The 26,165-nt window shown below is 42.0% G+C and overlaps 1 protein-coding gene across 1 annotated transcript; it reads right to left on the bottom strand.

Annotated features, from left to right (window-relative positions):
• Positions 1 to 23,608, bottom strand: slc13a1 (solute carrier family 13 member 1). The gene is made up of 15 exons (XM_024381982.2): positions 23,438 to 23,608; positions 16,912 to 17,040; positions 16,028 to 16,164; positions 9,632 to 9,816; positions 9,488 to 9,527; positions 9,185 to 9,248; positions 6,819 to 6,976; positions 6,156 to 6,275; positions 5,031 to 5,129; positions 4,790 to 4,894; positions 4,557 to 4,663; positions 4,259 to 4,353; positions 1,425 to 1,586; positions 965 to 1,102; positions 1 to 731 (listed from the first exon to the last, which is right to left on the bottom strand). The coding sequence occupies exons 1-15, from the start codon at positions 23,540 to 23,542 to the stop codon at positions 588 to 590; spliced, it is 1,788 nt and encodes a 595-aa protein (XP_024237750.1). The 5' UTR covers positions 23,543 to 23,608; the 3' UTR covers positions 1 to 587.
• Between the last annotated feature and the right edge of the window lie 2,557 nt (positions 23,609 to 26,165).

Here is a 26,165-nt window from a genome sequence, read left to right as displayed (position 1 = left end):
TGTGTCCTTGGAGCAACAATGTCCTGTATTTATAATACAAAAATCCATTTGCAGTACAAAAACAATGATACATGTTGATTAATTACATTTATTGTAAGTATTTCCTGACAAAGTTGATTTCTTTATAAATGGTCTCCCCTACCATTGTGTTAAATGATCAGTGACATGTCCAATCAATTAAACACTTTGGCACATGGCGAATCCTCACCTTTTAGCCCTAACTCCCTATTAGAATGGTACCTAACATAGCCCCACCAGTCCTCCTGGGTTCTAAGCTTGAGGTGAGGGTTAGAAGTGCAACTAAAGGATACATTCTGCTATTGACCATTTAAGTATTTTCCTGACAGTGATGCTGTTATCATCAGTTATTGGAGATGTAGTGATTTCTCCTAGAAAGATCCTGAACTCAAAACTACATTACTTATCAGCTTCCATGTTGGAAATTCAATTGGGGAACATTGTGGTAATATGGTTGTACCTTTTACTTTTCTAGTCAGATAGTACAGTGTCCAACTTCTGAAGAGTGCATGAACCCAGCATTAGACAAACACTCTATGGCCCCGTATTTAGTGTTTTCCTGACTGATTTCACCATCCAGTGACGTTTGACGTGGATGGAGAAGGTGCCCAATCAGGGTAGGTATCCAGGTCAAACAGTGGAATCCCCCATGTTGTCACAGCCAATAATACTGCAAGGACACTGATTACATTCACACCAATCCCCGCCTTCACCTGAAATGACAATACTCAAGCAGCATTAGACAAGCAAAAATCCATTGTTAGCATTCATTAGCCTGGGAACCAGACCTAGTGGTACATCAACAGGCTTTGGCCTGTGTACTAATGAAGGTTATTTTTGTATACCGGGTCAGCTAAACCAGAACTCGCCCTTCTGGATTCATTCAACATGGGTATTTTGAAACTGGCCTGTGTAGTGCATTTACTTTGAGGCGATGTGCACTCACCATGTCCGTGGTGGTGAGGTGGCCGTAGGCAAACACAATGGCATTGGAAGGGTTTGATGAAGGAAGCAGGAAGGCGAAGGATGTGCAGAGGGTTGTGGGTATCAATATGTAGAGTGGGTTCACATGGATAGCTTCAGCCTGCCATTCATGGAGAATGGGAAGGAAGAGGCATTCAGATGCACGTCAAAAGAAGAGTACGTTTCTATTTTTTTATGACCGCTCCATTTCTGTATGTCTATTAAAGTAGCAGATGTAGTTATTCTGTATCATGTTCATATTGTAGCTAATGATCCCCCCCCTACTGACGTATTCATTCCATTAACGTTTGTTAGCCACTGAGAAATTATATTGCATAACATTTTGTCATTTAGCAGACAATTTACAGTGGGATAAATAGGGGAAAAAATCATTATTGCAAACAAATAATTCATAAGTCAGCGGGAAAGATCTATGAACGCACCAGAGGGGCAAGGATAGGGAGGAAGATGGTGATGGTGGCTGCATTGCTGGCCAGCTCTGTGACTGAGGTGACAAGGACACAGGCAATGGTGACTGTTGCTATGATGGGGAGGCTCCCCAGAGGAGATAGCAGGTTTGCCACCCAGGAGGACAGACCAGACACCTACAGAAAGACAGACAGACTGTAGGAATGCTGTAGACATGTTTTATTGTTAGCAAGCATCATGGGAAATTTCCTTTTTAGGAACATGTGGGTGTCTATCCTTCCTAATATACATTCATTCTATATTCATACAAATTACACAATAAAATGTGCCCGTAGCGTCAGACATCAGTGCGATAGCTCCAAACTTTTGGCTGTATAAGAAGGGCATGGTCTATACGGTCTATATGGGGCGGCAGGGTAGCCTAGTGGTTAGAGCGCTGGACTAGTAACCAGAAGGTTGCAAAGTTCAAACCCCGAGCCGATAAGGTACAAATCTGTCGTTCTGCCCCTGAACAGGCAGTTAACCCACTGTTCCTAGGCCGTCATTGAAAATAAGAATTTGTTCTTAACTGACTTGCCTGGTTAAATAAAGGTTAAAAAAATAATTTAAAAATATGGCTGCGTTTAGACAGGCAGCCCAATTCTGATATTTTTTTATAATAATTGGTCTTTTAACCAATCACATCAGATCTTTTCACATCAGATCTTTTTCAGAGCTCAGAGGTCAAAAGACCAATTAGGTTAAAAAAATATCAAAATTGGGCTTCCTGTCAAAAAAATAATTATATATACAGTGCCTTGCGAAAGTATTCGGCGACCTTTTGCCACATTTCAGGCTTCAAACATAAAGATATAAAACTGTATTTTTTTTGTGAAGAATGAACAACAAGTGGGACACAATCATGAAGTGGAACGACATTTATTGGATATTCCAAACTTTTTTAACAAATCAAAAACTGAAAAATTGGGCGTGCAAAATTATTCAGCCCCCTTAAGTTAATACTTTGTAGCGCCACCTTTTGCTGCGATTACAGCTGTAAGTCGCTTGGGGTATGTCTCTATCAGTTTTGCACATCGAGAGACTGAAATTTTTTCCCATTCCTCCTTGCAAAATAGCTCGAGCTCAGTGAGGTTGGATGGAGAGCATTTGTGAACAGCAGTTTTCAGTTCTTTCCACAGATTCTCGATTGGATTCAGGTCTGGACTTTGACTTGGCCATTCTAACACCTGGATATGTTTATTTTTGAACCATTCCATTGTAGATTTTGCTTTATGTTTTGGATCATTGTCTTGTTGGAAGACAAATCTCTGTCCCAGTCTCAGGTCTTTTGCAGACTCCATCAGGTTTTCTTCCAGAATGGTCCTGTATTTGGCTCCATCCATCTTCCCATCAATTTTAACCATCTTCCCTGTCCCTGCTGAAGAAAAGCAGGCCCAAACCATGATGCTGCCACCACCATGTTTGACAGTGGGGATGGTGTGTTCAGGGTGATGGGCTGTGTTGCTTTTACGCCAAACATAACATTTTGCATTGTTGCCAAAAAGTTCAATTTTGGTTTCATCTGACCAGAGCACCTTCTTCCACATGTTTGGTGTGTCTCACAGGTGGCTTGTGGCAAACTTTAAACAACACTTTTTATGGATATCTTTAAGAAATGGCTTTCTTCTTGCCACTCTTCCATAAAGGCCAAATTTGTGCAATATACGACTGATTGTTGTCCTATGGACAGAGTCTCCCACCTCAGCTGTAGATCTCTGCAGTTCATCCAGAGTGATCATGGGCCTCTTGGCTGCATCTTTGATCAGCCTTCTCCTTGTATGAGCTGAAAGTTTAGAGGGACGGCCAGCTCTTGCTAGATTTGCAGTGGTCTGATACTCCTTCCATTTCAATATTATCGCTTGCACAGTGCTCCTTGGGATGTTTAAAGCTTGGGAAATCTTTTTGTATCCAAATCCGGCTTTAAACTTCTTCACAACAGTATCTCGGACCTGCCTGGTGTGTTCCTTGTTCTTCATGATGCTCTCTGCGCTTTTAACGGACCTCTGAGACTATCACAGTGCAGGTGCATTTATACGGAGACTTGGTTACACACAGGTGGATTGTATTTATCATCATTAGTCATTTAGGTCAACATTGGATCATTCAGAGATCCTCACTGAACTTCTGGAGAGAGTTTGCTGCACTGAAAGTAAAGGGGCTGAATAATTTTGCACGCCCAATTTTTCAGTTTTTGATTTGTTAAAAAAGTTTGAAATATCCAATAAATGTCGTTCCACTTCATGATTGTGTCCCACTTGTTGATTCTTCACAAAAAAATACAGTTTTATATCTTTGTTTGAAGCCTGAAATGTGGCAAAAGGTCGCAAAGTTCAAGGGGGCCGAATACTTTCGCAAGGCACTGTATATATATATATATATGTATATAATATCCCAATGCTCCAGGGCAGTGATTAGGGACATTGCCCTGTGTAGGATGCCGTCTTTCGGATGGGACGTTAAATGGGTGCCCTGACTCTCTGTGGTCACTAAAGATCCCATGGCACTTATCGTAAGAGTAGGAGTGTTAACCCCGGTGTCCTGGCTAAATTCACAATCTGGTCCTCATACCATCACGGTCACCTAATAATCCCCAGTTTACAATTGGCTTATTCCTCTCCTCTCCTCTCCACTGTAAGTATTCCCCAGGTCGTTGTTATAAATGAGAATGTGTTCTCAGTCAACTTACCTGGTAAATAAGGGTTAAATAACTAGCCTTAGCATGGAATACTTTTAACACAGGGGTGACTAATTTCCTTGACACATTGATTATGATATGGCTGGAGTGTAAAGGTTTTAGACAAGATGGTACCTGGGTGCCCTCAGCAAGTGCAAAGCCCCCACCAACAAGTAGGGCGACTTCCCATGGCATACAGGCCTGGAACTCTTTCCATGAGATCATGGCCTCTAGAAACAGAGAAACCGAAAGTTGAACCCTCATGAAGCCTGTTACGCTGCCACAAAAACACAAACTGTGCAATAATTTATACACCGACGAGAAGAAAATAGTGGGTGCTCTGGGGAAACGCTTCACTGTTATCATGTATCTTTCTTATGGGCTACCGTCTCTGTGAGTATGCCCAGGTGTAATGCTATTCGGGGTACCGTACCATATTTGATACCGTGTTTATCTGCAGAAGGCTTGTGTGCTGGCATGATGAAGAACATGAGCCCCAGCAGTAGGGCCACGGTGGCGTCACTGATGTAGCCCGCATATCTACATGAAGAGAATGAGGACATGTGCCTTTTAGTCACATATCACGAAACCTTTTGAAGTGCATGTGTTGCTGGGGAGTGACGCTGCTCTGTAAAAAGTTATTTTAGAAGAGGGTATTGAACTCACTCAGGGAGGAAGATTGAGGCCCACCCTGGCATAAATCCAGGGTCTCTGAAGACCCACAGCACCACCATCAGGATGAAGATGAACGCGGTCACAACCTCCTGGGGACTGAAACAGGCCATTCGGATCGGATGTCTTGCAATACACAGACACTCTCAAACAAAAGTTTGCATGAACTTTCTAATCAGCACAGATATTCAAAAAAAAAGGGAGGAAAGAAAGGGGGTGAAGCTTTAAGGGTCACCTTGTAGGACCCAGCGTGTTGTAGTCCTCCTCTATGACTCTGGCTGTTGCAGTCTCTCTCTCAGAGCGCTCTCCACTAGGACGGAACAGCACCCTGAAGCTGCACGGGTTTATTGAACACATGACATTGTTGATGGAAGACATACCTGCAATGCAATTCATTTTTTCAAAGCATTCAAAAATAGTTGTGCCATTCAGGGAAAACAACTGCTTCAAACAGAACAATTAACATGACCATCAGCTAAGCGTTAATGGGGTTTCCCCCAGTTCTGTAGACCAGGGGTGTCAAACTAATTTTTCCCACGGGCCACATTCGGTTGTGACCAAGGTCCGGAGTAGCCTCATCCTGACCTAGCGAAACAGAATGTGAGCTCGCGAGATGAGGATGGTTTGTACGAGTCTAGGTCCGGAAGGCCGCACTTAATTCATTTTATCTTTCCTCAAAATTTCCAAAACATTGTTCATTATGCATCACTTTTTGGAATTTTCTATGTTCCCTGATTTTCTAGCTTTTGTTTAGATGACGGTTACCAATTTCCGATGTTTCCTGACATTTCTAGCCTTTGCTTCGATGACTTTTGGCAAGCTACACAGAGTGAAGAAACTATAAATCTACGTCCATTATGATTTCTGCACGGTTTCAATTAGGTTTTTAGTAATTTCAATGGTGATTTAAAGTAGTTTTTTAAATACATAAAAATTTAAAAAACAATGAATCAAAACCTTTTTTTACTCAAGCCCAGGATTAAATGGGCTCTTGAGTTTGACACGTATTGTATGGATGATTAACCCATCCTCGCTTGTTGTATCATGAGCCTTTCAGTTAATAAATGACTCATGCAGGCCAGTCTGCCCTGTGGTACTGGTGGTTACATTTACACTGACAGGCAGAGAGCCCTGGTGTAAAAGGGTGTTTGAGTGAGAAGTCAAGACATAAAAGAGTGAGTGATGGGAGGGAGGAACGGTGAGGAAAGAACACTGAAGGGATAAGGTGATACTTAGGGTCAAGGATGAGGCCAATTTAGGTTAACGACAATCGTGATCTGATGAAACAAGCGAGAAACTGGAGTGTTGAGTCAATAAAAGGTGAAATGCTCATTAACGCCTTGAAATGGTGTTTACTCACTCTGAGCCGATGAACATCCAGTGCAGCCATATCCATGACAACAGCAAAGCAATGATGCTGATTGGCAGACACAAGACGATCCAGTTTCCAAAGTTTACAGAGGTGCATTCTGGGTAAAACCTGTCAATGAATATGGTTGAATGGAGATGTTTCAAGTTTTATTAGTAGTCTGTACGGGATACATGGTATACACCGTCCAACAAAATGCTTACTTGCAGGTTCCTTCTCGACAATGCAACAACAATAAGATATAATATGAACATGAAGTAAACAGCTCAGTAGAATAGAAAAAACATTTTAGCATGTTCAAGTATACAGTAGTATTGCGCCATACAGAGTGCAGCCCTTTCTATCATACTCTATGTATCATTGACCAAGCCACTTGTGTTCCTCTGTTACGATGCATTCTGAAGATTTCTATTGCATACAGTGTAGGGATATGTCGCAGGAGGTAGGTGGCACCTTAATTGGGAAGAACGGTCTTGTGGTAATGACTATAGCGCAAAAAGTGGAATGGTATCAATACATCAAACACATCGTTTCCAGGTGTTTGATGCCATTCCATTTGCTCCGTTCCAGACATTATGAGCCTCAGCTGCCTCCTGTGATATGCACGGTATATAAAGTCTGACCACCACTAGATATAGCTGATGGAGAACTCACTGATGGATGTACTCTGAAAAGATGAGGTTGGGGGAGGTCCCAGGAAGGGTGGCAATCCCTCCTATAGAGGAAGAGTATGTGATGCTTAGGCACAGCCCCTTGCACATCATGTGCTCTCTCTTACTCCGGTAGCGGCCCTCTATCTTTTGCCCAATCACCTTTAAGAAGAAAAAGAGATGGTAGTGTGTCATGAACTGTCTTGACCATGTTAGAAGCCCATTGTGATATTGCAGTGTTATAAGCTTTTGATTTGTGAGCTATCTACAGGTAACTTCCAAAATAAAGGAAACACTTACAAAATATGTTGAAAGCTGTTGCTTAAAAGAAAAGATATAACTAACACCCCATCATGCTTAGGGTCATGTATAAAAATGCCCAGTTCCCCATTATTCTTGGCTACCATGGCTAGAAGAAGAGATCTGTGACTTTTGAAAGAGGTCTCAAATGAGCATAGGGGGTTTAAAGGTTTAAAGAGTGAGTGGGTGTCAGTCACAAGATCTCAACCCAATTGAACACTTATGGGAGAATCTGGAGTGACGCCTGAGACGGAATTTTCCATCACCATCAACAAATTCTGGAATTTCTTATAGAAGAATGGTGTTGCATCCATCCAATAGAGTTCCAGACACTCGTAGATTCTATGCCAAGGCACATTGAAGCTGTTCTGATGGCTCGTGGTGGCCCAATACTTTTATTCTGGCAGTTACAGTGCCTTGCAAAAGTATTCATCCCCCTTGGCGTTTTTCCTAGTTTATTGCATTACAGCCTGTAATTTAAATGAAGTTTTATTTGGATTTCATGTAATGGACATACACCAAATAGTCCAAATTGGTGAAGTGAAATGGGGAGAAAAAACTGTTTTTTTTTTTTAAATGGAAAAGTGGTGCGTGCATATGTATTCACCCCCTTTGCTATGAAGCCCCTAAATACGATCTGGTGAAACCAATTACATTCAGAAGTCACATAATTTTAATAAAGTCTACCTGTGTGCAATATATGTCACATGATCTGTCACATGATCTCAGTGTATATATATGCCTGTTCTGAAAGGCCCCAGAGTCTGCAACACCACTAAGCAAGGGGCACCACCAAGCAAGCGGCACCATGAAGACCAAGGAGCTCTCCAAACAGGTCAGGGACAAAGTTGTGGAGAAGTACAGATCAGGGGTTGGTTATGAAAAAATATATGAAACTTTGAACATCCCACAGAACACCAAATAAAAAATAAATACATTTTTAAATAAAAAATGGAAAGAATATGGCACCACAACAAACCTGCCAAGAGAGGACCCGCCACCAAAACTCACCGACCAGGCAAGAACAGCATTAATCAGAGGGGCAACAAAGAGACCAAAAATAACCCTGAAGGAGCTGCAAAGCTCCACAGCGGAGATTGGAGTATCTGTCCATAGGACCACTTTAAGCCTTACACTCCACAGAGCTGGGATTTACGGAAGAGTGGCCATAAAAAAGCCATTGCTTAAAGAAAAGAATAAGCGAACACGTTTGGTGTTTGCCAAAAAGCATGTGGGAGACTCCCCAAACATATGGAAGACGGTACTCTGGTCAGATGAGACTAAAATGTAGCTTTTTGGCCATCAAAGAAAACTCTATGTCTGGTACAAACCCAACACCTCTCATCACCCTGAAAACCCCACCCCCACAGTGAAGCATGGTGGTGGCAGCATTATGCTGTGGGGATGTTTTTCATTGGCAGGGACTGGGAAACCTGTCAGAATTGAAGGAATGATAGATGGCGCTAAATACAGGGAAATTCTTGAAGGAAACCTGTTTCAGTCTGTCCCAGTCTCAAATCTCTGAAAGAGGTTCACCTTCCAGCAGGACAATGACCCTAAGCATACTGCTAAAGCAACACTCGAGTGGTTTAAGGGGAAACATTTAAATGTCTTGGAATGGTCTAGTCAAAGCCCAGACCTCAATCCAATTGAGAATCTGGGGTATGACTTAAAGATTGCTGTACACCAGTGGAACCCATCCAACTTGAAGGAGCTGGAGTAGTTTTGCCTCGAAGAATGGGCAAAAACTCCAGTGGCTAGATGTGCCAAGCATATAGCAACATACTGCAAGAGACTTGCAGCTGTAATTGCTGCAGAAGGTGGCTCTACAAAGTATTGACTCTGGGGGGGTGAATAGTTATGCACGCTTAAGTTTTCAGTTTTTTGTCTTTCTTGTTTGTTTCACAATAAAAACTATTTTGCATATTCAAAGTGGTAGGCATGTTGTGTAAATCAAATTATATAAACCCACCCAAAATGAATTTTAATTCCAGGTTGTTAGGCAACAAAATAGGAAAAATGCCAAGTGGGGTGAATACTTTCGCAAGCCACTGTACCTGTACAACTTACATTGGTCTGAGAGGGTGCTTCCTCTGGAATAGTGTACTCCATTTCATCTGGTTCCTTATTTGTTCTACCAGAGATTAAAAATAAATAAATAATGACTTACGTGAAATTAAAGCAAGACCAGACATGAGGACAATTGATACAATGCGAATTAAAACGTTTACGTTGTTGACAGTGTAAACAAATCCACATCTTGGATTGTTGTCTCTCCTTCTCCATTGACTGCTTTAAAGGTAAAGACATTTTGAAGTAATTTGGGGGATCCTTTTAAGAATGTTAAATATATGCAGAGGAACTCCAAAATACCTTATTGGCTCTTCATTTTTCTCACACGGTCCCTCAGTCTCTGTAGGAATAATGTGGCGTTCTGAATCTTCCAAATCTTAAATTCCTACCAATAACTAAGTTCTGTGGGTAAACAATGTATGGAGCATCATTGTGCTTTCTCACCTTCCAGTTCTAGGCCAAGGTTGCTGGTGCCCGTCATTGTTCGCTGCCGCTGCTCACCTTCTCCCTCTGCATTCAAGATTTGCTGAATGATCGCCTCAACGATGGGCATCACCATGGCAACGGCGGATGTGTTTTGGACCCACATGGATAGGAAGGCACAGCTGTTCATGAAGCCCAACATCAGCCTGCAAAGAGACATCCACAGGGGCGCTAACCAATGAAAATGGGTGGTTCGCCAAATTACCCTTAGGCTGCGTTTACACAGGCCGCCCAAATCTGATTTTTTTTCTTCTCCTAATTGGTGATTCAGAGCATTCTATTAGACCTTGAGATGTAGCTCTTCTGCTGTGTTAGTGTTAATACCTTTTAAAACACATGGTCCTCCAAGATGGTGACACAGTTGGTATTTTTGGTATTTTATTAGGATCCCAATTAGCTGTTGCGAAAGCAGCAGCTACTCTTTCTGGGGTCCAAACACAATGTGAAATATGACATAATGCAGAACATTAACAGACAAGATAAGCTCAAGGGCAGAACTACGTAAATTTAAAATGTCACACATAGCCTACATACACACAAAATAGATCAAATCGGGGTGTTGTGCCGTGTTTTTTTTTAACCAGGTTGGCTGTTGAGCAATCTGAGACGGAAGAGTTCCATTCAATCATGGCTCTATAAAATACTGTACCTTTCTTTGAATTTGTTCTGTATTTGGGGACTGTGAAAAGACCCTTGGTGGCATGTCTGGTGGGTAAAATGTGTGTAAGAGCTGTGTGTAAGCCGACTATGCAAACAATTTGCAATTTTCTTATAAATGAACAAGTGATGCAGTCAGTCTTTATTCTACATTTAGCCAAGAGAGTCTGGCCTGCATAGTATTGATATTAGCCCTCTGATTACAGTGAAGAGCAAGACGGGATTCTCTGTTCTGGGCCAGCTGCAGTTTTTCTAGGTCCTTTGCAGCACCTGACCATATGACTGGGCGATACTTAAGATAAGATAAAGATAAGATAAGATCAAACTAGAGCCTGCAGTAATTGCTTTGTAGAGTGTGGTTTAAATGCAAAGGATCTCTTTATCACAGACGGATTTCCCCGCATCTTTACAACCATTGAATCAATATGTTTTGACTGACAGTTTAGACATTATCAAATTCAAATAAAATTGTATTGGTCACATACACATTTCACAGATGCTATCACGGGTCTAGTGGAATGCTTATGCTCCTATCACCGTCAGTACAGTAATACCTAACAATACAGGCAACCCCCCCCCCACACACACACACACACACAAAAAAATCCAATAAAAATAAAGGAAATTAGAAATATTACGACGAGCAATGGCAGAGTCTGGAATATAAATGTATATGAGGGTGTGTATTGATTGTAAATCAATAGATAAGATGTGTTGAGAGAGGCCTGTAATTTTCATCATAGGTACACTTCAACTATGACTGACAAAATGAGAAAACAAAAATCCAGACAATCACATTGTAGGATTTTTTATGAATTTATTTGCAAATTATGGTGGAAAATAAGTATTGTAGACTGTAAACTCTCCTTCCAGACTCACATTAAGCAACTCCAATCCAAAACTCATGCTGCCAAACATACCCTCATAAAACTGACTATCCTACCGATCCTTGACTTCGGCGATGTCATTTACAATATAGCCTCCAACACTCTCCTCAGACTGCATCCAAATATCTATCACAGTGCCATTTGTTTTGTTACACTGCCCCAGACCATGATGGACACTCCACCTTCAATTCTATCCCGCTCCAGAGTACAGGCCTCGGTGTAACGCTCATTCCGTCGATGATAAACGCGAATCCGACCATCACCCCTGGTGAGACAATACTGCGACTCGTCAGTGAAGAGCACTTTTTTCCAGTCCTGTCCGGTCCAGCGATGGTGGGTTTGTGCCCATAGGCGATGTTGTTGCCGGTGATGTCTGGTGAGGACCTGCCTTACAACAGGCCTACAAGCTCTCAGTCCAGCCTCTCTCAGCCTATTGTGGACAGTCTTGACAGCACTGATGTAGGGATTGTGGACAGTCTTGACAGCACTGATGGAGGGATTGTGCGTTCCTGGTGTAACTCGGGCAGTTGTTGTTGCCATCCTGTACCTGTCCCGCAGGTGTGATGATCGGATGTACCGATCCTGTGCAGGTGTTACACATGGTCTGCCACTGCGAGGACGATCAGCTGTCCGTCCTGTCTCCCTGTAGCGCTGTCTTAGGCGTCTCACAGTACGGACATTGCAATTTATTGCCCTGGCCACATCTGCAGTCCTCATACCTCCATGCAGCATGCCTAAGGCACGTTCACGCAGATGAGCAGGGACCCTGGGCATCTTTCTTTTGGTGTTTTTCAGAGTCCATAGAAAGGCCTCTTTGGTGTCCTAAGTTTTCATAACTGTGACCTTAATTGCCTACCCTCTGTAAGCTGTTAGTGTCTTAAAGACTCTTCCACAGGTGCATGTTCATTCATTGTTTACGGTTCATTGAACAAGCATGGGAAACAGTGTTCAAGCCATTTACAATGAAGATCTGAAGTTATTTGAATTATCTTTGAAAGACAGGGTCCTGAAAAAGGGACGTTTCTTTTTTTGCTGAGTTTAGGTTCCGGATGAAACAGTCCTAAACGGAGAGGTGCCAGATTCTGTTCCGGCAGAATCCGGCTCAAATTAAGCACTCAGTATAGGTTGAATGTGATAGTCTGACTATAACTAGCCTGAGTATGCCTGTAACTCAATTCCTATTCTATTTAGCGTTTAAAGAAATGAATCAAATTGTAAATTTGCTATTATCAGACTGGTTAATGTGATGCAAATCCACACGCACTCGGCCCCCTCGCCACCTACTCAGCCAATCAGGAGCCGCTACTGCATTGCAGCTGTGGCATAGTGATGAGTAAATAGTTTGCAGTTTAAGTATGTAGCACACTTAGTGTGGGTATTCGGACACGGACAGTGAGCCTTTCATAGTGGATGTAAGCAATGTCCCCATGCTCCCTGGCAGCTTTCATTCTGCATCTGGCACACAGCTTCCGAGTCGTCCTTGTTAAAGAGGATATCATTAAAGAAGATGTTGTTTCCTCTCAAGTTTCTGGCACGCTACAGAACAGCTATCTTGTCCTTAAACCTTAACTTGACCACTATCGGCCTTGGTCTGTCACCTGGGCTGGTTCAGATTTTTCAGACCTGTAGGTGCAATCCACCTCAATCTTCCTATTATCCATCTGCAGCTTTTCAGCGACCATTTTTCTTACTTTCTCCTTATTCGGCCTAGTTCTCATGTGAAGGCTCTGGTATGCCATCCACAACAATGTTATTCTTCCTTGATTGTCCCACTAGTCTGTTTTCGCAGTCATTCTAAACCTCTTACAGCTACCCCCCTACTTTTTTTCAATTTCCGCCTGAAGACATACCCAAATCTAACTGCCTGTAGCTCAGGCCCAGGACCAAGGATATGCATATTCCTGGTTTCATTTGAAAGAAAACACTCTGAAGTTTGTGTAAATGTGAATTGAATTTAGGAGAATATAACACAATGGATCTGGTTTAGATAATACATTTTTATTGTTGCATCATCAGCTTTAAAATGAACAAGACAAAACAAACATTCAGATAGGATGATGGGGGCAATTTCAGTGAAAAATATAAGAGGGCAACAGTACTTGTGCAAAGTTTCAGAATGATAACTTCCAAAATGAGTGTGCTACATGACATTTATCATGAAGTCACCCAGGTGTCCCAAACAAGTAGCCCAAATGTACCCAAGAGGCCAAATTGGTGAAGTTATACATTTTGAATGGAATAACTATATACAAAATAACAAAATGATATTCTAACACACCCACCCAAAAAATGGAAAAAAATTATATACATTTACAAAATAACACTTTCAATATTTGGAAGACCCTCAGTCCTCTACACAATATTGTGCTGCTGATGCCAGGTGCCATAGCAGTCTCTTTCTGCTGTAAAGCAGAGGGTCACCAAGCATGTGGTGCAGGTGATGGGGGACTTCATTTTGCAAAGAACACAGCGATGTCTCCATGCTGTGCCCTTTTGGCCCTGAGGCACATCCATGCCTGCAGAAATACATTTGGGCAGATGAACACCCCTTGTGGCAGGAGCTGGATGAACCAGCTTCAGTGGGGGATGGACACCTTGGCACTGGGGGCTCCCATTTGGAGTCAGTGTCACTGTGAAAGAAAATGTTCAGTTAGAATAGTTCCACATATGAGCCCTGTATCAAGAGGTATAATAAACAGATATATATAGAGTACAGGGAACATAAGGTTGAATATATTATTATAGACCTGCTTGATCTACTGTCTCATTTATATTATGACAGACCAGCTAGATCTACTGTCTATGTTATATTATGACAGACCAGCTAGATCTACTGTCTTTATTATATTACAACAGACCAGCTGTATCTACTGTCTCTATTTCACTTTGGCCATTGTTGTGGGCCTGCCCTCCCCTCAACAGCCTCAAATAGCTATTTCATTTCACAAATAATATTTTATATTATTAATTTCAAACAACGACATTGGCATGAGAAAAACTTACCAGTCCAAAACGATGTCCTCTCCGTTCAAAAAATATTCCTCCATTTGGGAATCGCTAAATGAATCGTCTTCCAACAATCTCTGTCTCACTTTCCCGATCAATTTCTTCTAAAATTGTGTGTACATCTGTATATCTAGACTTTAGCTTTAGATTTAGCTTTCCCTGACTTAGTCGCCATACTGATTGATATATAAACAGCTGAAGATGCGCTTTACCAAAACAACGCTGTGCGTAACATGTGAGGCTCCTTCCGGTATGAATCTTCAATGGCGAATGAACCTCTTTACGCCGGAGTTTACTACATGGGTTGGTCTTCCAACACATAAACATTACATATTGCCGTTTACCTCAGCTCATTGGCTATCTACCCAGCTAGATTTCAAGACGATCAGTGGTCATTGGGTTAAAATACAGTCAATCAACGAAACAGCGGTCATATCATTGGTGCACAATGATGTCATTACTTGTTGTCTTCAAATCGGTTTCTTTCAGTCAATACATCCCACAAAATGACCCATCAGGTTTGGTTGTGTTACAAACAAACCAGTTGATTGCAATGAAACCAATCATGACTGGAAAAGTCATGTTTTAGTGTGTGTATTTACATCGAATGTGTCGTTGAAAATGGAATGAGACGGAATTCACGACACAAGCGGTTCACAAAATGTTTCTTGTTAGGCCATAAAAATAGATTTTATCAAACAAAAGACCATTCATTGTGTAACAGTGAGCATTGGGATTGCAAACAGAGGAAGATCGTCAAAGGTAAACAATTTATTTTATTGCAGTTTGTGATTTTGTTACGCCTGTGCTGGTTGAAAGTTTTTTTTTATGGGGCTCTATCCTCAGATAATTGCATCGTATTCTTTCGCAGTAAATCATTTTTGAAATCTGACAACGAAGTTGGATTAGCAAGATTCTAGGCTTTCGAAACATGTGAGACACTTGTATTTTCATGAATGTTTAATATTACTATTTACGTAGCGATTCGGTGCGCAGAGAGGTTAATAATGATTCACTGACTGTGCTGATGTCATCTTGCGTGACTTGCAGCAATATAACAACAAACTGTAAGTCTCTTTCAGGACATCCACCTCTGCAAACTCTTCTTAAGATCCTGGACCTCTCTGGTCAGATCGTGTATTCTTTTGTTAGTTAAATCCATTAGTATTTGGACAAAGCTCTTGAAGGTATTTTCATGTTGTTATAACAACTGCTTGTTGAACCCTTTAAAAACGTTTTTTTTTTAAAGATCCTTCACCTGTGATAGAGAAACACTGTCTTCTCCATTACTCCCACTGGCTTTGGTTTTGGATGTCATGGTAGCAGTGTAGGCTAATGCTAGCACTCCACACAGTTCCAAACAGGGCAGGTTGCAGGGCAGATGGAAACGGCAACAAACAGTAGGGATTTAGACAGCCACAACCCGGGACAAATCGTGGTCCCTGCCAAAAGAACTAATCGCATCGCGGGCTGGGTTCAACCTTCCTGGAAACCTTCCTGGCTTGATAGCTAGTTAGCAGCTAAGCTAGCTGCTACCCCAAGCAGCTCTTCAGACTTTTGGTTGGCAGGATCCCTGGAGGGATAGTAGCAGTCCCTGCAACTGAGGCTAACCATGTTGCTGGATCCAAATTCAATAGGTAGCTAATAACTTTTTCAATAGAACACTTTTCAGAGACTTTAAAAACAACAAACCGATCTCTCCCTCCTTACGCGTTCTGTGCACATCGCCTGTCAATGTAGCCACACATCTGCAACTGAGGTCTGGAACAGACAATGAGAGAGTGGCCGGCAGCGAGAAAGTTCTCACCATCCAGGATTGACACCGACCAGAGTGACCAGACTAAGTGCTATCCTCCGGTGGAGACCCCACTTCTCTATAGACGTTGCCAGACAGATGACTCCGATCAACAGCAGGTGGAAGTCTTTGAAGTATACCCCAGCCACCTGGACATGAGAGAGGGCAGGAGGGAGAACAGCAGGAAAAAAGAGCGGTGGAAGATCTTAGACATGTCGATCAATATGCTGGTCAGATTTGACATTTCATGTTAAGCAGTCCATTTTGACACCTATCAAGATGTTAAGAGGACATTTCAAAAATAATACTGACTTTTAATTTGTCTAGTAAGGATGGAAAGAACATTATGCCTTCTGTGTCATTTTGCCAAGCCAATAAAACCATACAGTGCCGGGCACTGAGATTGTTAATAAAAAAAATAGATCATAAACAGATTATTACAGACTAATGCTACATTCACGTCATGTCTGAAACTCAGGTGCTCCAAATTAAAATAAATGTAAGTTATTTGCGTAGAGCTTCCTATTGGTTGATTCTGGTACCTCCCAAGTGGAAAACTCAGGATCCGACTTTTCTGCCTAAGTTAGGAAGTTGGACATTTTTCGAGTTTCCTACATAACGTGAGCGGGGCATAAAGAGTTAGGAGCTGACTCTGATATGATAATAATGTAATAAATGCTCCTGCATTTATAGATTTATGGATGAATTAATCAAACCAGAGGAGTTTTGTCATATGTTTTATCAAACATGAAAGTGAGATGGAGAGCAGCCAGGTTACGTAACGTCGGCTTCCTGGAAAATACATTCATCAACATTTTTGCAGATTTTTATTATAATTTAAAATAGTTGCACACACACACACACAATTGAATGCAATAAAATTGTGCAATGTTCACCTGAGAGGACTTCATGATGCCAAAGAAAGGGAAGAGCAAGGCTGGGAACAGAGCTGTGGCTGCCAGTGGCAGTGCTTCTGTCAGCCAGTACACTGCCATGACACACAGTACGAATGCACATTCTGACACCTAGAAGAGACCAAAAGGAAAGAAACAACATGCTTCAGATTGGGAAAAAATAGGAAAATGAGCTTCATGTCAAGTCAAACGTCCATTAGTCTCACGTGGAATTATTGTCTTATCCCATTTTCGTCAACTGAAATGAAAGTAATTTGTAATAGTCATAATTTTTTCCAAGGGCATCTCGTTATCATCATAGGCTGTGTGTGTGTGTCCCCCAATCCAAATTCAGGTGCCTACCTGCTTCCAAAGGCAACTACCTTACTAGGTAGCACTCCAGTTGGCAACTGCAATTTGGGACGGGATTCGAAGGCAGCATCACGTGAGAAGACATTCGCGTTCCACTGATCACGAGACGTTTGTTTACATTGTAGCCACTGTAGCAGCTTGAGCAACTAGTGCTAGCAATTTAGTGAACAACTATCCCAAAATGGAAATATCTGACACGAATAACAAGTAACAGAATCGATCTCAGGACCTATTCATGAATTAAGTTGACACCGACCAGAATAGTTATTCTACGGTATAGGGTCCTCCTCGAAGCATATTGCTTGGTCTGCTGCTCCATCGTTGTGGACAGACTTGCATGCATGATACAGGATATGTTTTTGAGATGGCTAAATAAGCAATTTTACTGACTTTTTAAGAATGATTAATAGCCAGAATAGTGGTGTTTCACTGTGAAGCTAATCTTGCATTAGAGGTGCCAATGTTTTTTGTATGAGTAGGCTTACATTGTGATTAATTAATATTTATCCGTTATTTTACCAGGTAAGTTGACTGAGAACACGGTCTCATTTGCAGCAACGACCTGGGGAAATAGTTACAGGGCAGAGGAGGGGGATGAATGAGCCAATTGTAAACTGGGGATTATTAGGTGACCGTGATGGTTTGAGGGCCAGATTGGGAATTTATCCAGGACACCGGGGTTAACACCCCTACTCTTACGATATGTGCCATGGGCTCTTTAATGACCTCCGAGAGTCAGGACACCCATTTAACATCCCACCATACACATGACAGTGTCCCCAATCACTGCCATGGGGCATTGGAACATTGTTTTTTAGACCAGAGAAAAGAGGTTCTCCTACTGGCCCTCCAACACCACTTCCAGCAGCATCTGGCCTCCCATCCAGGAACTGACCAGGACCAACCCTGCTTAGCTTCAGAAGCAAGCTAGCAGTGGTATGCAGGGTGGTATGCTGCTGGCATAATATAACTATCACACCTGCATTTTCAGGATAACATGGTTTTGTATTCATTGATAACTAATAATTAAAGGTGGTATAAAAAAATACTCAAGTATTTGCTGAAGATTGTACAGACAAGGTCCCTGAACTAAGTTTGTTTTATTCATGAAAGTCCTTAGGGGGTCGAACTTATTGAAGATTTAAGCTAGTATTTTTGACATATAATTAAATTAAATTAATAGAAATAGCCAAAGTAAAAAAATTCTAAAGTAATTACTGTTGATTGGACAGGCGATGTCCCTGAACTAGTAACAGTCGGTTGTATTATTTTAAATCCTTTGGGGTGCAAGCTATTGACATTTTAAGGAAGTATTTATCTGTAAAGTGAAATATAAATGAATTGATAAAGTAAAAAAAAAAGCTAAACTACTTGCTGTGGATTGTGCTTGACGCGTCACTACAGACCACTGGTTCATTCCCAGGGCAAGATGACGGGAAACATGACAGAATACAAACAGTGTAGCTATTCCTTCCGCAAGGCAATCAAACAAGCTAAGCGTCAATATAGAGACAAAGTAGAATCGCAATTCAACGGCTCAGACTCAAGAGGTATGTGGCAGGGTCTACAGTCAATCACGGATTACAAAAAGAAAACCAGCCCAGTCACGGACCAGGATGTCTTGCTCCCAGGCAGACTAAATCACTTTTTTGCCGGCTTTGAGGACAATACAGTGCCACTGACACGCCCGCAACCAAAACATGCGGACTCTCCTTCACTGCAGCCGAGGTGAGTAAAACATTTAAACTTGTTAACCCTCTCAAGGCTGCAGGCCCAGACGGCATCCCCAGCCGCGCCCTCAGAACATGCGCAGACCAGCTGGCTGGTGTGTTTACGGACATATTCAATCAATCCCTATCCCAGTCTGCTGTTCCCACATGCTTCAAGAGGGCCACCATTGTTCCTGTTCCCAAGAAAGCTAAGGTAACTGAGCTAAACGACTACCGCCCCGTAGCACTCACTTCCGTCATCATGAAGTGCTTTGAGAGACTAGTCAAGGACTAGTCAATATCACCTCCACCCTACTTGACACCCTAGACCCACTCCAATTTGCTTACCGCCCAAATAGGTCCACAGACGATGCAATCTCAACCACACTGCACACTGCCCTAACCCATCTGAACAAGAGGAATACCTATGTGAGAATGCTGTTCATCGACTACAGCTCAGCATTTAACACCATAGTACCCTCCAAACTCGTCATCAAGCTCGAGACCCTGGGTCTCGACCCCACCCTGTGCAACTGGGTACTGGACTTCCTGACGGGCTGCCCCCAGGTGGTGAGGGTAGGTAACAACATCTCCACCCCGCTGATCCTCAACACTGGGGCCCCACAAGGGTCTGTTCTGAGCCCTCTCCTGTACTCCCTGTTCACCCACGACTGCGTGGCCACGCACGCCTCCAACTCAATCATCAAGTTTGCGGACGATACAACAGTGGTAGGCTTGATTACCAACAACGACGAGACGGCCTACAGGGAGGAGGTGAGGGCCCTCGGAGTGTGGTGTCAGGAAAATAACCTCACACTCAACGTCAACAAAACTAAGGAGATGATTGTGGACTTCAGGAAACAGCAGAGGGAACACCCCCCTATCCACATCGATGGAACAGTAGTGGAGAGGGTAGTAAGTTTTAAGTTCCTCGGCGTACACATCACAGATAAACTGAATTGGTCCACTCACACAGACAGCATCGTGAGGAAGGCGCAGCAGCGCCTCTTCAACCTCAGGAGGCTGAAGAAATTCGGCTTGTCACCAAAAGCACTCACAAACTTCTACAGATGCACAATCGAGAGCATCCTGTCAGGCTGTATCACTGCCTTGTACGGCAACTGCTCCGCCCACAACCGTAAGGCTCTCCAGAGGGTAGTGAGGTCTGCACAACGCATCACCGGGGGCAAACTACCTGCCCTCCAGGACACCTACACCACCCGATGTCACAGGAAGGCCATAAAGATCATCAAGGACAACAACCACCCGAGCCACTGCGTTCACCCCGCTATCATCCAGAAGGCGAGGTCAGTACAGGTGCATCAAAGCTGGGACCGAGAGACTGAAAAACAGCTTCTATCTCAAGGCCATCAGACTGTTAAACAGCCACCACTAACATTGAGTGGCTGCTGCCAACACACTGACTCAACTCCAGCCACTTTAATAATGGGAATTGATGTAAAATATATCACTAGCCACTTTAAACATTGCTACTTAATATAATGTTTACATACCCTACATTATTCATCTCATATGTATACGTATATACTGTACTCTATATCATCTACTGCATCTTTATGTAATACATGTATCACTAGCCACTTTAAACTATGCCACTTTGTTTACATACTCATCTCATATGTATATACTGTACTCGATACCATCTACTGCATCTTGCCTATGCCGCTCGGTACCATCACTCATTCATATATCTTTATGTACATATTCTTTATCCCTTTACACTTGTGTGTATAAGGTAGTAGTTTTGGAATTGTTCGTTAGATTACTCGTTGGTTATTACTGCATTGTCGGAACTAGAAGCACAAGCATTTCGCTACACTCGCATTAACATCTGCTAACCATGTGTATGTGACAAATAAAATTTGATTTGATTTGCATAGGTCGGCGCATAATTGGCCCAGTGTGGTCCAGTTTACGGGAGGGTTTGGCCAGTGGGGGGTTTTACTTGGCTCATTGCGCTCTAGCGACTCCTTGTAGTGAGCCGGGCGCCTACAGGCTGACCTCGGTCGTCAGTTGAACAGTGTTTCCTCCGACACATTAGTGCGGTTGACTTCCTGGCGGGTGTTAAGGAGCGTGGTTTGGCTGGTCATATTTCTGAGGACACGTGACTCGACCTTCGCCTCTCACGAGCCCATTGGGGAATTACAGGGATGAGACCAGATCGGAATTGGATAATTGGGGAGGAAAGGAGGTTAAAAAATAAATAATAGTAAAGTAGGTGTGCTGCAGCAGCCCCTGATAAATAGAAAGAATTAAACACATTTTAAAGGTTTATTATACCGACATTATTATTAATTTAAATTCCCAAAATTATATTACTCATGTCTGAACAGACGTAATTCAAAATACTACACCAGGGAGCATAATTTAGTCACAGAGAATCAATAGCTTCAAAAAATGTGCTGTAGATTAAGTTGTATTACATGCACTTAATCGTGAAGGCCGCAATTTGGGCAGCGAGCATGCCAAATAAGAACAAATTGTGGCCATAGACATATAATCCATAGAAGGAATTTGGAACCTCTAACCCAAGCACTTTGACTGTTAAACTCATAGCAATGGCTACCAATGCTGACTTGAATAGGAACTGCCATCTATGGATTATATTGATATGGTTGGTTGCGGTTGTCAATTTGCCTTTCGCAAATTTCAAAATACAATCCTGAGAAATACAATTCCAAGAAAAAAACGTAGGCATACCATTTGGAAAGCAAATGCCTACTGATGAAAAGAGAAGACTAATATCTTTGTAGAAGCCTCTCCAAAACATTCTCAACATTTTATTTGCTCTTCTGGGTGAACAGCAATGTTTTACAAAGTAGCTTATATTGAGATAGGCTATTGGCATGAGCACATTGGCCATCACCTGTGAGTAGCCTAGGCTTCATCTTCATCACTGACTGTACAAAACATTAGGAAACTTAATATTAGTTGCACCCCCCTTTTGCCCTCGAAACAGCCTCAATTCATCAGGGCATGGACTCTACAAGGTGTCGAAAGTGTTCCACAGGAATGCTGGCCCATGTTGACTCCAATGCTTCCCACAGTTGTCAAGTTGGCTGGATGTCCTTTAGGCGGTGGACCGTTCTTAATAGACACAGGAATCTGTTGAGCGTGAAAAACCTAGCAGCGTTGCAGTTCTTGACACACTCAAACTACCATACCCAATTCAAAGGCACAAATATTTTGTCTTGCCCATTCACCATCTGAATGGCACACATACGCAATTCATATCTCAATCTTTAACCTGTCTCCTCCCCTTCATCTACACTGATTGTAGTTAACAGGTGACATCAATAAGGGATGATAACTTTCAGCTGGATTCACCAGGTCTGTCTATGTCATGGAAAGACCAGCTAAACCTATGTTTGCTATACTCAGTGTGTATATACTGTAGGCTAGGCTATATGAATCAAGAAATGCCCTGACATATCATGTGATAAGTGGGAGAGAGTGAGGCTGAGGATATAGCAGTTCAGGTCAAGCCATATCCTGGAAATTGTTCATTTTGAAATGCACATCTGTCAATACCATTCAGTGCCCCTGAGACACCATTCAGTGCCCCTGAGACACCATTCAGTGCCCCTGAGACACCATTCAGTGCCCCTGAGACAAATGTCCTGGACTGTGTTTTTGGTTGCTACTGTACAATCCAGATTTTATTTTTGAAATACCTCATTAAATGTCTAAAATGAATGATATCGCATTTCTCTGGGCTGTTGTTTCTTACGAGATATGACTTGAAAACTCAATCTGTTTTTTTGTTCAAATCGTTGTAAAATACAGACTTTTAATAGATGCATTCAAATTAAATGATTATGTTTGTGGGGTTGGTTTTCGATGCATGCCTGGTTTTCCATGTTTATTTTGATCTTTTATACATGGCAGCTAAAACCTGGATTGCGTATACAAGTACAAACAAAGATAAGCCAATAAATTGTGATGAACTTCACATGTTCTGTACCACTGCATGTATTCATTAATTTGTTTGTGGATGTGTCAGTGTTACAGTATGATAATGTGTGGTTACTACAGTATGTAACAACATTTGTACCTAAAAGTTTTTTTTGTGTGGGTGTATCAATGGTCAGTCCTGTCCTGAGTGTCCGGTCCTGTGTATGTGTTGTGTCTGAAATCCTACCTCTTTGAAGAGTATCTTAGACAACTCTCACAGACCCCCCAAAAAAAAAAGAAAAGATAAAACAATTAATTTGTCTTTGCCTACTAGCACTGACTTTGCTGATAAATACTTTGTTTAGAGAAATTGTACTTGATACGATTGTGATGTGTTGTCTCACTTAGCTATCTTAAGATGAACGCACTAACTGTAAGGCACTCTGGATAAGAGCGTCTGCTAAATGACTAAAATGGAAAATGTGTGTGTGTGTGTGTGTGTGTGTGAGAGAGAAGGGTATGCTCTCCCTCACCTTTCCTTGGATGACCAGTGGGAGAGGCAGCAGCAGCACAGGGGTGAGTATGATGATGAGGAGATTGTGGTAGTTCCAGACAACTCTCAGAAACCTCTTCATCATGTCGAACAGTTTAGTAATCTCTGGTGAGTGTTGAATTGACTAAAGGCATTTCTTCAGGCGCTCACCGCTCTCTTATCCTGTCTACTTGGCCAGCCATAAATCTTTATTGTTTAACGGTCTGCCACTGGGCATGCCCAGAGTGAGGCCTTGAGAGAGAATGTGAGACCTGTGTGTAGTAATGTACAGTGCCTTCAGAAAGTATTCATACCCCTTGACTTTTTCCACATTTCTCTGTGCTATAGCCTGAAGTTAAAATGGATTACATTTAGATGTTTTGTCACTGGCCTACACACAATATCCCAAAAGGACAAAATTGAATTGTTTTTCGATTTTACAAAACATAATACTTTACTAATTAATTTTTAAAAATCAAGCTGAAATGTCTTGAGTCAATAATTACTCAACCCCTTTGTTATTGCAAATTTGCTTAAGTCACATAATTAGTTGCATAATAGTGTTTAACATCATTTTTGAATGACTACCTAATCTCTGTACCCCACACATATGACTATCTGTGTCCTTCCTCTCAGTTGCCGGAGAGGAAGGAAACCACTCAGGGATTTCATCATGAGGCCAATGGTGACTTTAAAACGGTTACAGAGTTTAATGGCTGTGATCAACAACATTGTAGTTACTCAGCTGTGGCAGGTAGCCTAGTGGCTAGAGCATTGGGCCAGTAACCGAAAGGTTGCTGGATCGAAACCCCGAGCTGACAAGGTAAAAATCTATTGTTCTGCCCCTGAACAAGGCAGTTAACACACTGTTCCCCTGTAGGCCATCATTGTAAATAAGAATTTGTTCTTAATTGACTTGCCTGGTTAAATATTTATTTTTAACTCCACACTACTAACCTAATTGACCGTGTGAAAAGAAGGAAGCCTGTACAGAATAAAAATACATGTATCCTGTTTGCAACAAGGCACTAATATTGCAAAATATGTGACAAAGCAATAACCTTTTGTTCCAAATACAAAGTGTTATGTTTGGGGCAAATCCAATACAACACATTACTGAGTACCACTCTCCATATTTTCAAGCATAGCAGTGGCTGCATCATGTTATGGGTATGCTTGTAATCGTTAAGGACTGGGGAGATTTTCAGGATAAAAAATAAACTAAGCACAGGAGCTAAGCACAGGCTAAATCCTAGATGAAAAACCTGGTTCAATCTGCTATCCCCCAAACATTGGGAGAGGATTTCACATTTAAGCAAGACAATAATCCTAAAACACAAAGTGAAATCTACACAAGAAGATGGTGAATGTTCCGCAGTGTCCAATTACAGTTTTGACTTAAATCTGCTTGAAAATCTATGGCAATCTAGCATTGACTGACAACCAATTTGACAGATTTTGAAGAATTTTTAAAATAATAAATGGGCAAATGTTTCACAATAGGGAAAGGGGGATACCTAGTCAGTTGTACAACTGAATGCCTTCAACTGAAATGTGCAGGAGGCTGCCTTATTACAGGTGTGTAAAGTGCTTAGAGACGGACCCAGAAAGACTCTCAGCTGTAATCACTGCTAAAGGGGATTCTAACATGTATTTACTCAGGGGGTTGAATACTTATGTAATCAAGAGCTATTAGTGCGGCCTCCAGAGTGGCGCAGTGGTCTAAGGCGCTACATTGCAGTACTTGAGGCCTAACTACAGACCCAGGTTCGATCCCAGGCTGTGTCACAGCCAGCTGTGGCTGGGAGACCTTTGAGGCGGTACAATATTGGCCCAGAGTCGTCTGGGTTAGGGGAGGGTTTGGCCGGCCGGGATTTCCTTGTCCCATCGTGCTCTGGTGACTCCTTGTGGTGGGCCAATCGCCTGCAACCTGACTTCGGTCACAAGCTGACTTCGGTCACCAGCTGGAGGGTGTTTCCTCCGATACATTGGTGCGGCTGGTTTCCGGGTTAAGTGAGCCGTGTGTCAAGAAGCAATGTTTCAGAGGACGCATGGCTCTCGACCTTCGCCTCTCCTGACGCCGTAGGGGAATTGCAGCGACAGGACAAGACTGTAACTACCAATTTGAATATCAAGAAAGTGGGGGTAAAAGTACAACAACAACAAAAATATAAATACATTTTTTACTAACGTTAGAATTTTTCTTCCACTTTGACATTAGAGTATTTCTTATACATAGATTGTTGACAAAAAGGACAAATCCATTTTAATCCCACATTGTAACAGCAAAATGTAGAAAAAGTACAGGGGTGTGAATACTTTCTGAAGGCACTGTATGTGTTATCTCTGAAAACGGTGATATTTATAAATGTGTGATTATAAACACCATACTGTGCCTGCTCCACTGATGAACCATTTATTACTGTGGGTGAAATGCTACCTAACTTTTTGTTCAAATGTCAATAAATCATATCCTCATATGCTTTACTCAGAAGTCTAAGTTGTGTATATCAATTAAGGATTTGGCCCTGTGAAATTATTGTTGGAAGCTTTAGAAAATATTAAACACATATTGATCGGATGAACATTCAGGAAATTATAGGGAATGGACTGTTATAGATATTCCCATTTGAGGTCCTTGTGTTCAAAATAGTCAATGTTAAGACACACTGATCTGAAGCATATAATAGCTTGAAGCAGCATCTAGATTCTAGACCGTGCTGAGGGCA

The sequence above is a fragment of the Oncorhynchus tshawytscha genome, linkage group LG01 (genome assembly GCF_018296145.1).
Source record: "Oncorhynchus tshawytscha isolate Ot180627B linkage group LG01, Otsh_v2.0, whole genome shotgun sequence".
In the NCBI taxonomy this organism is placed as follows: Eukaryota; Metazoa; Chordata; class Actinopteri; order Salmoniformes; family Salmonidae; genus Oncorhynchus; species Oncorhynchus tshawytscha.
Note: the sequence above shows the minus strand (reverse complement) of the source record. Positions and strands in the feature narration are given on the sequence as shown.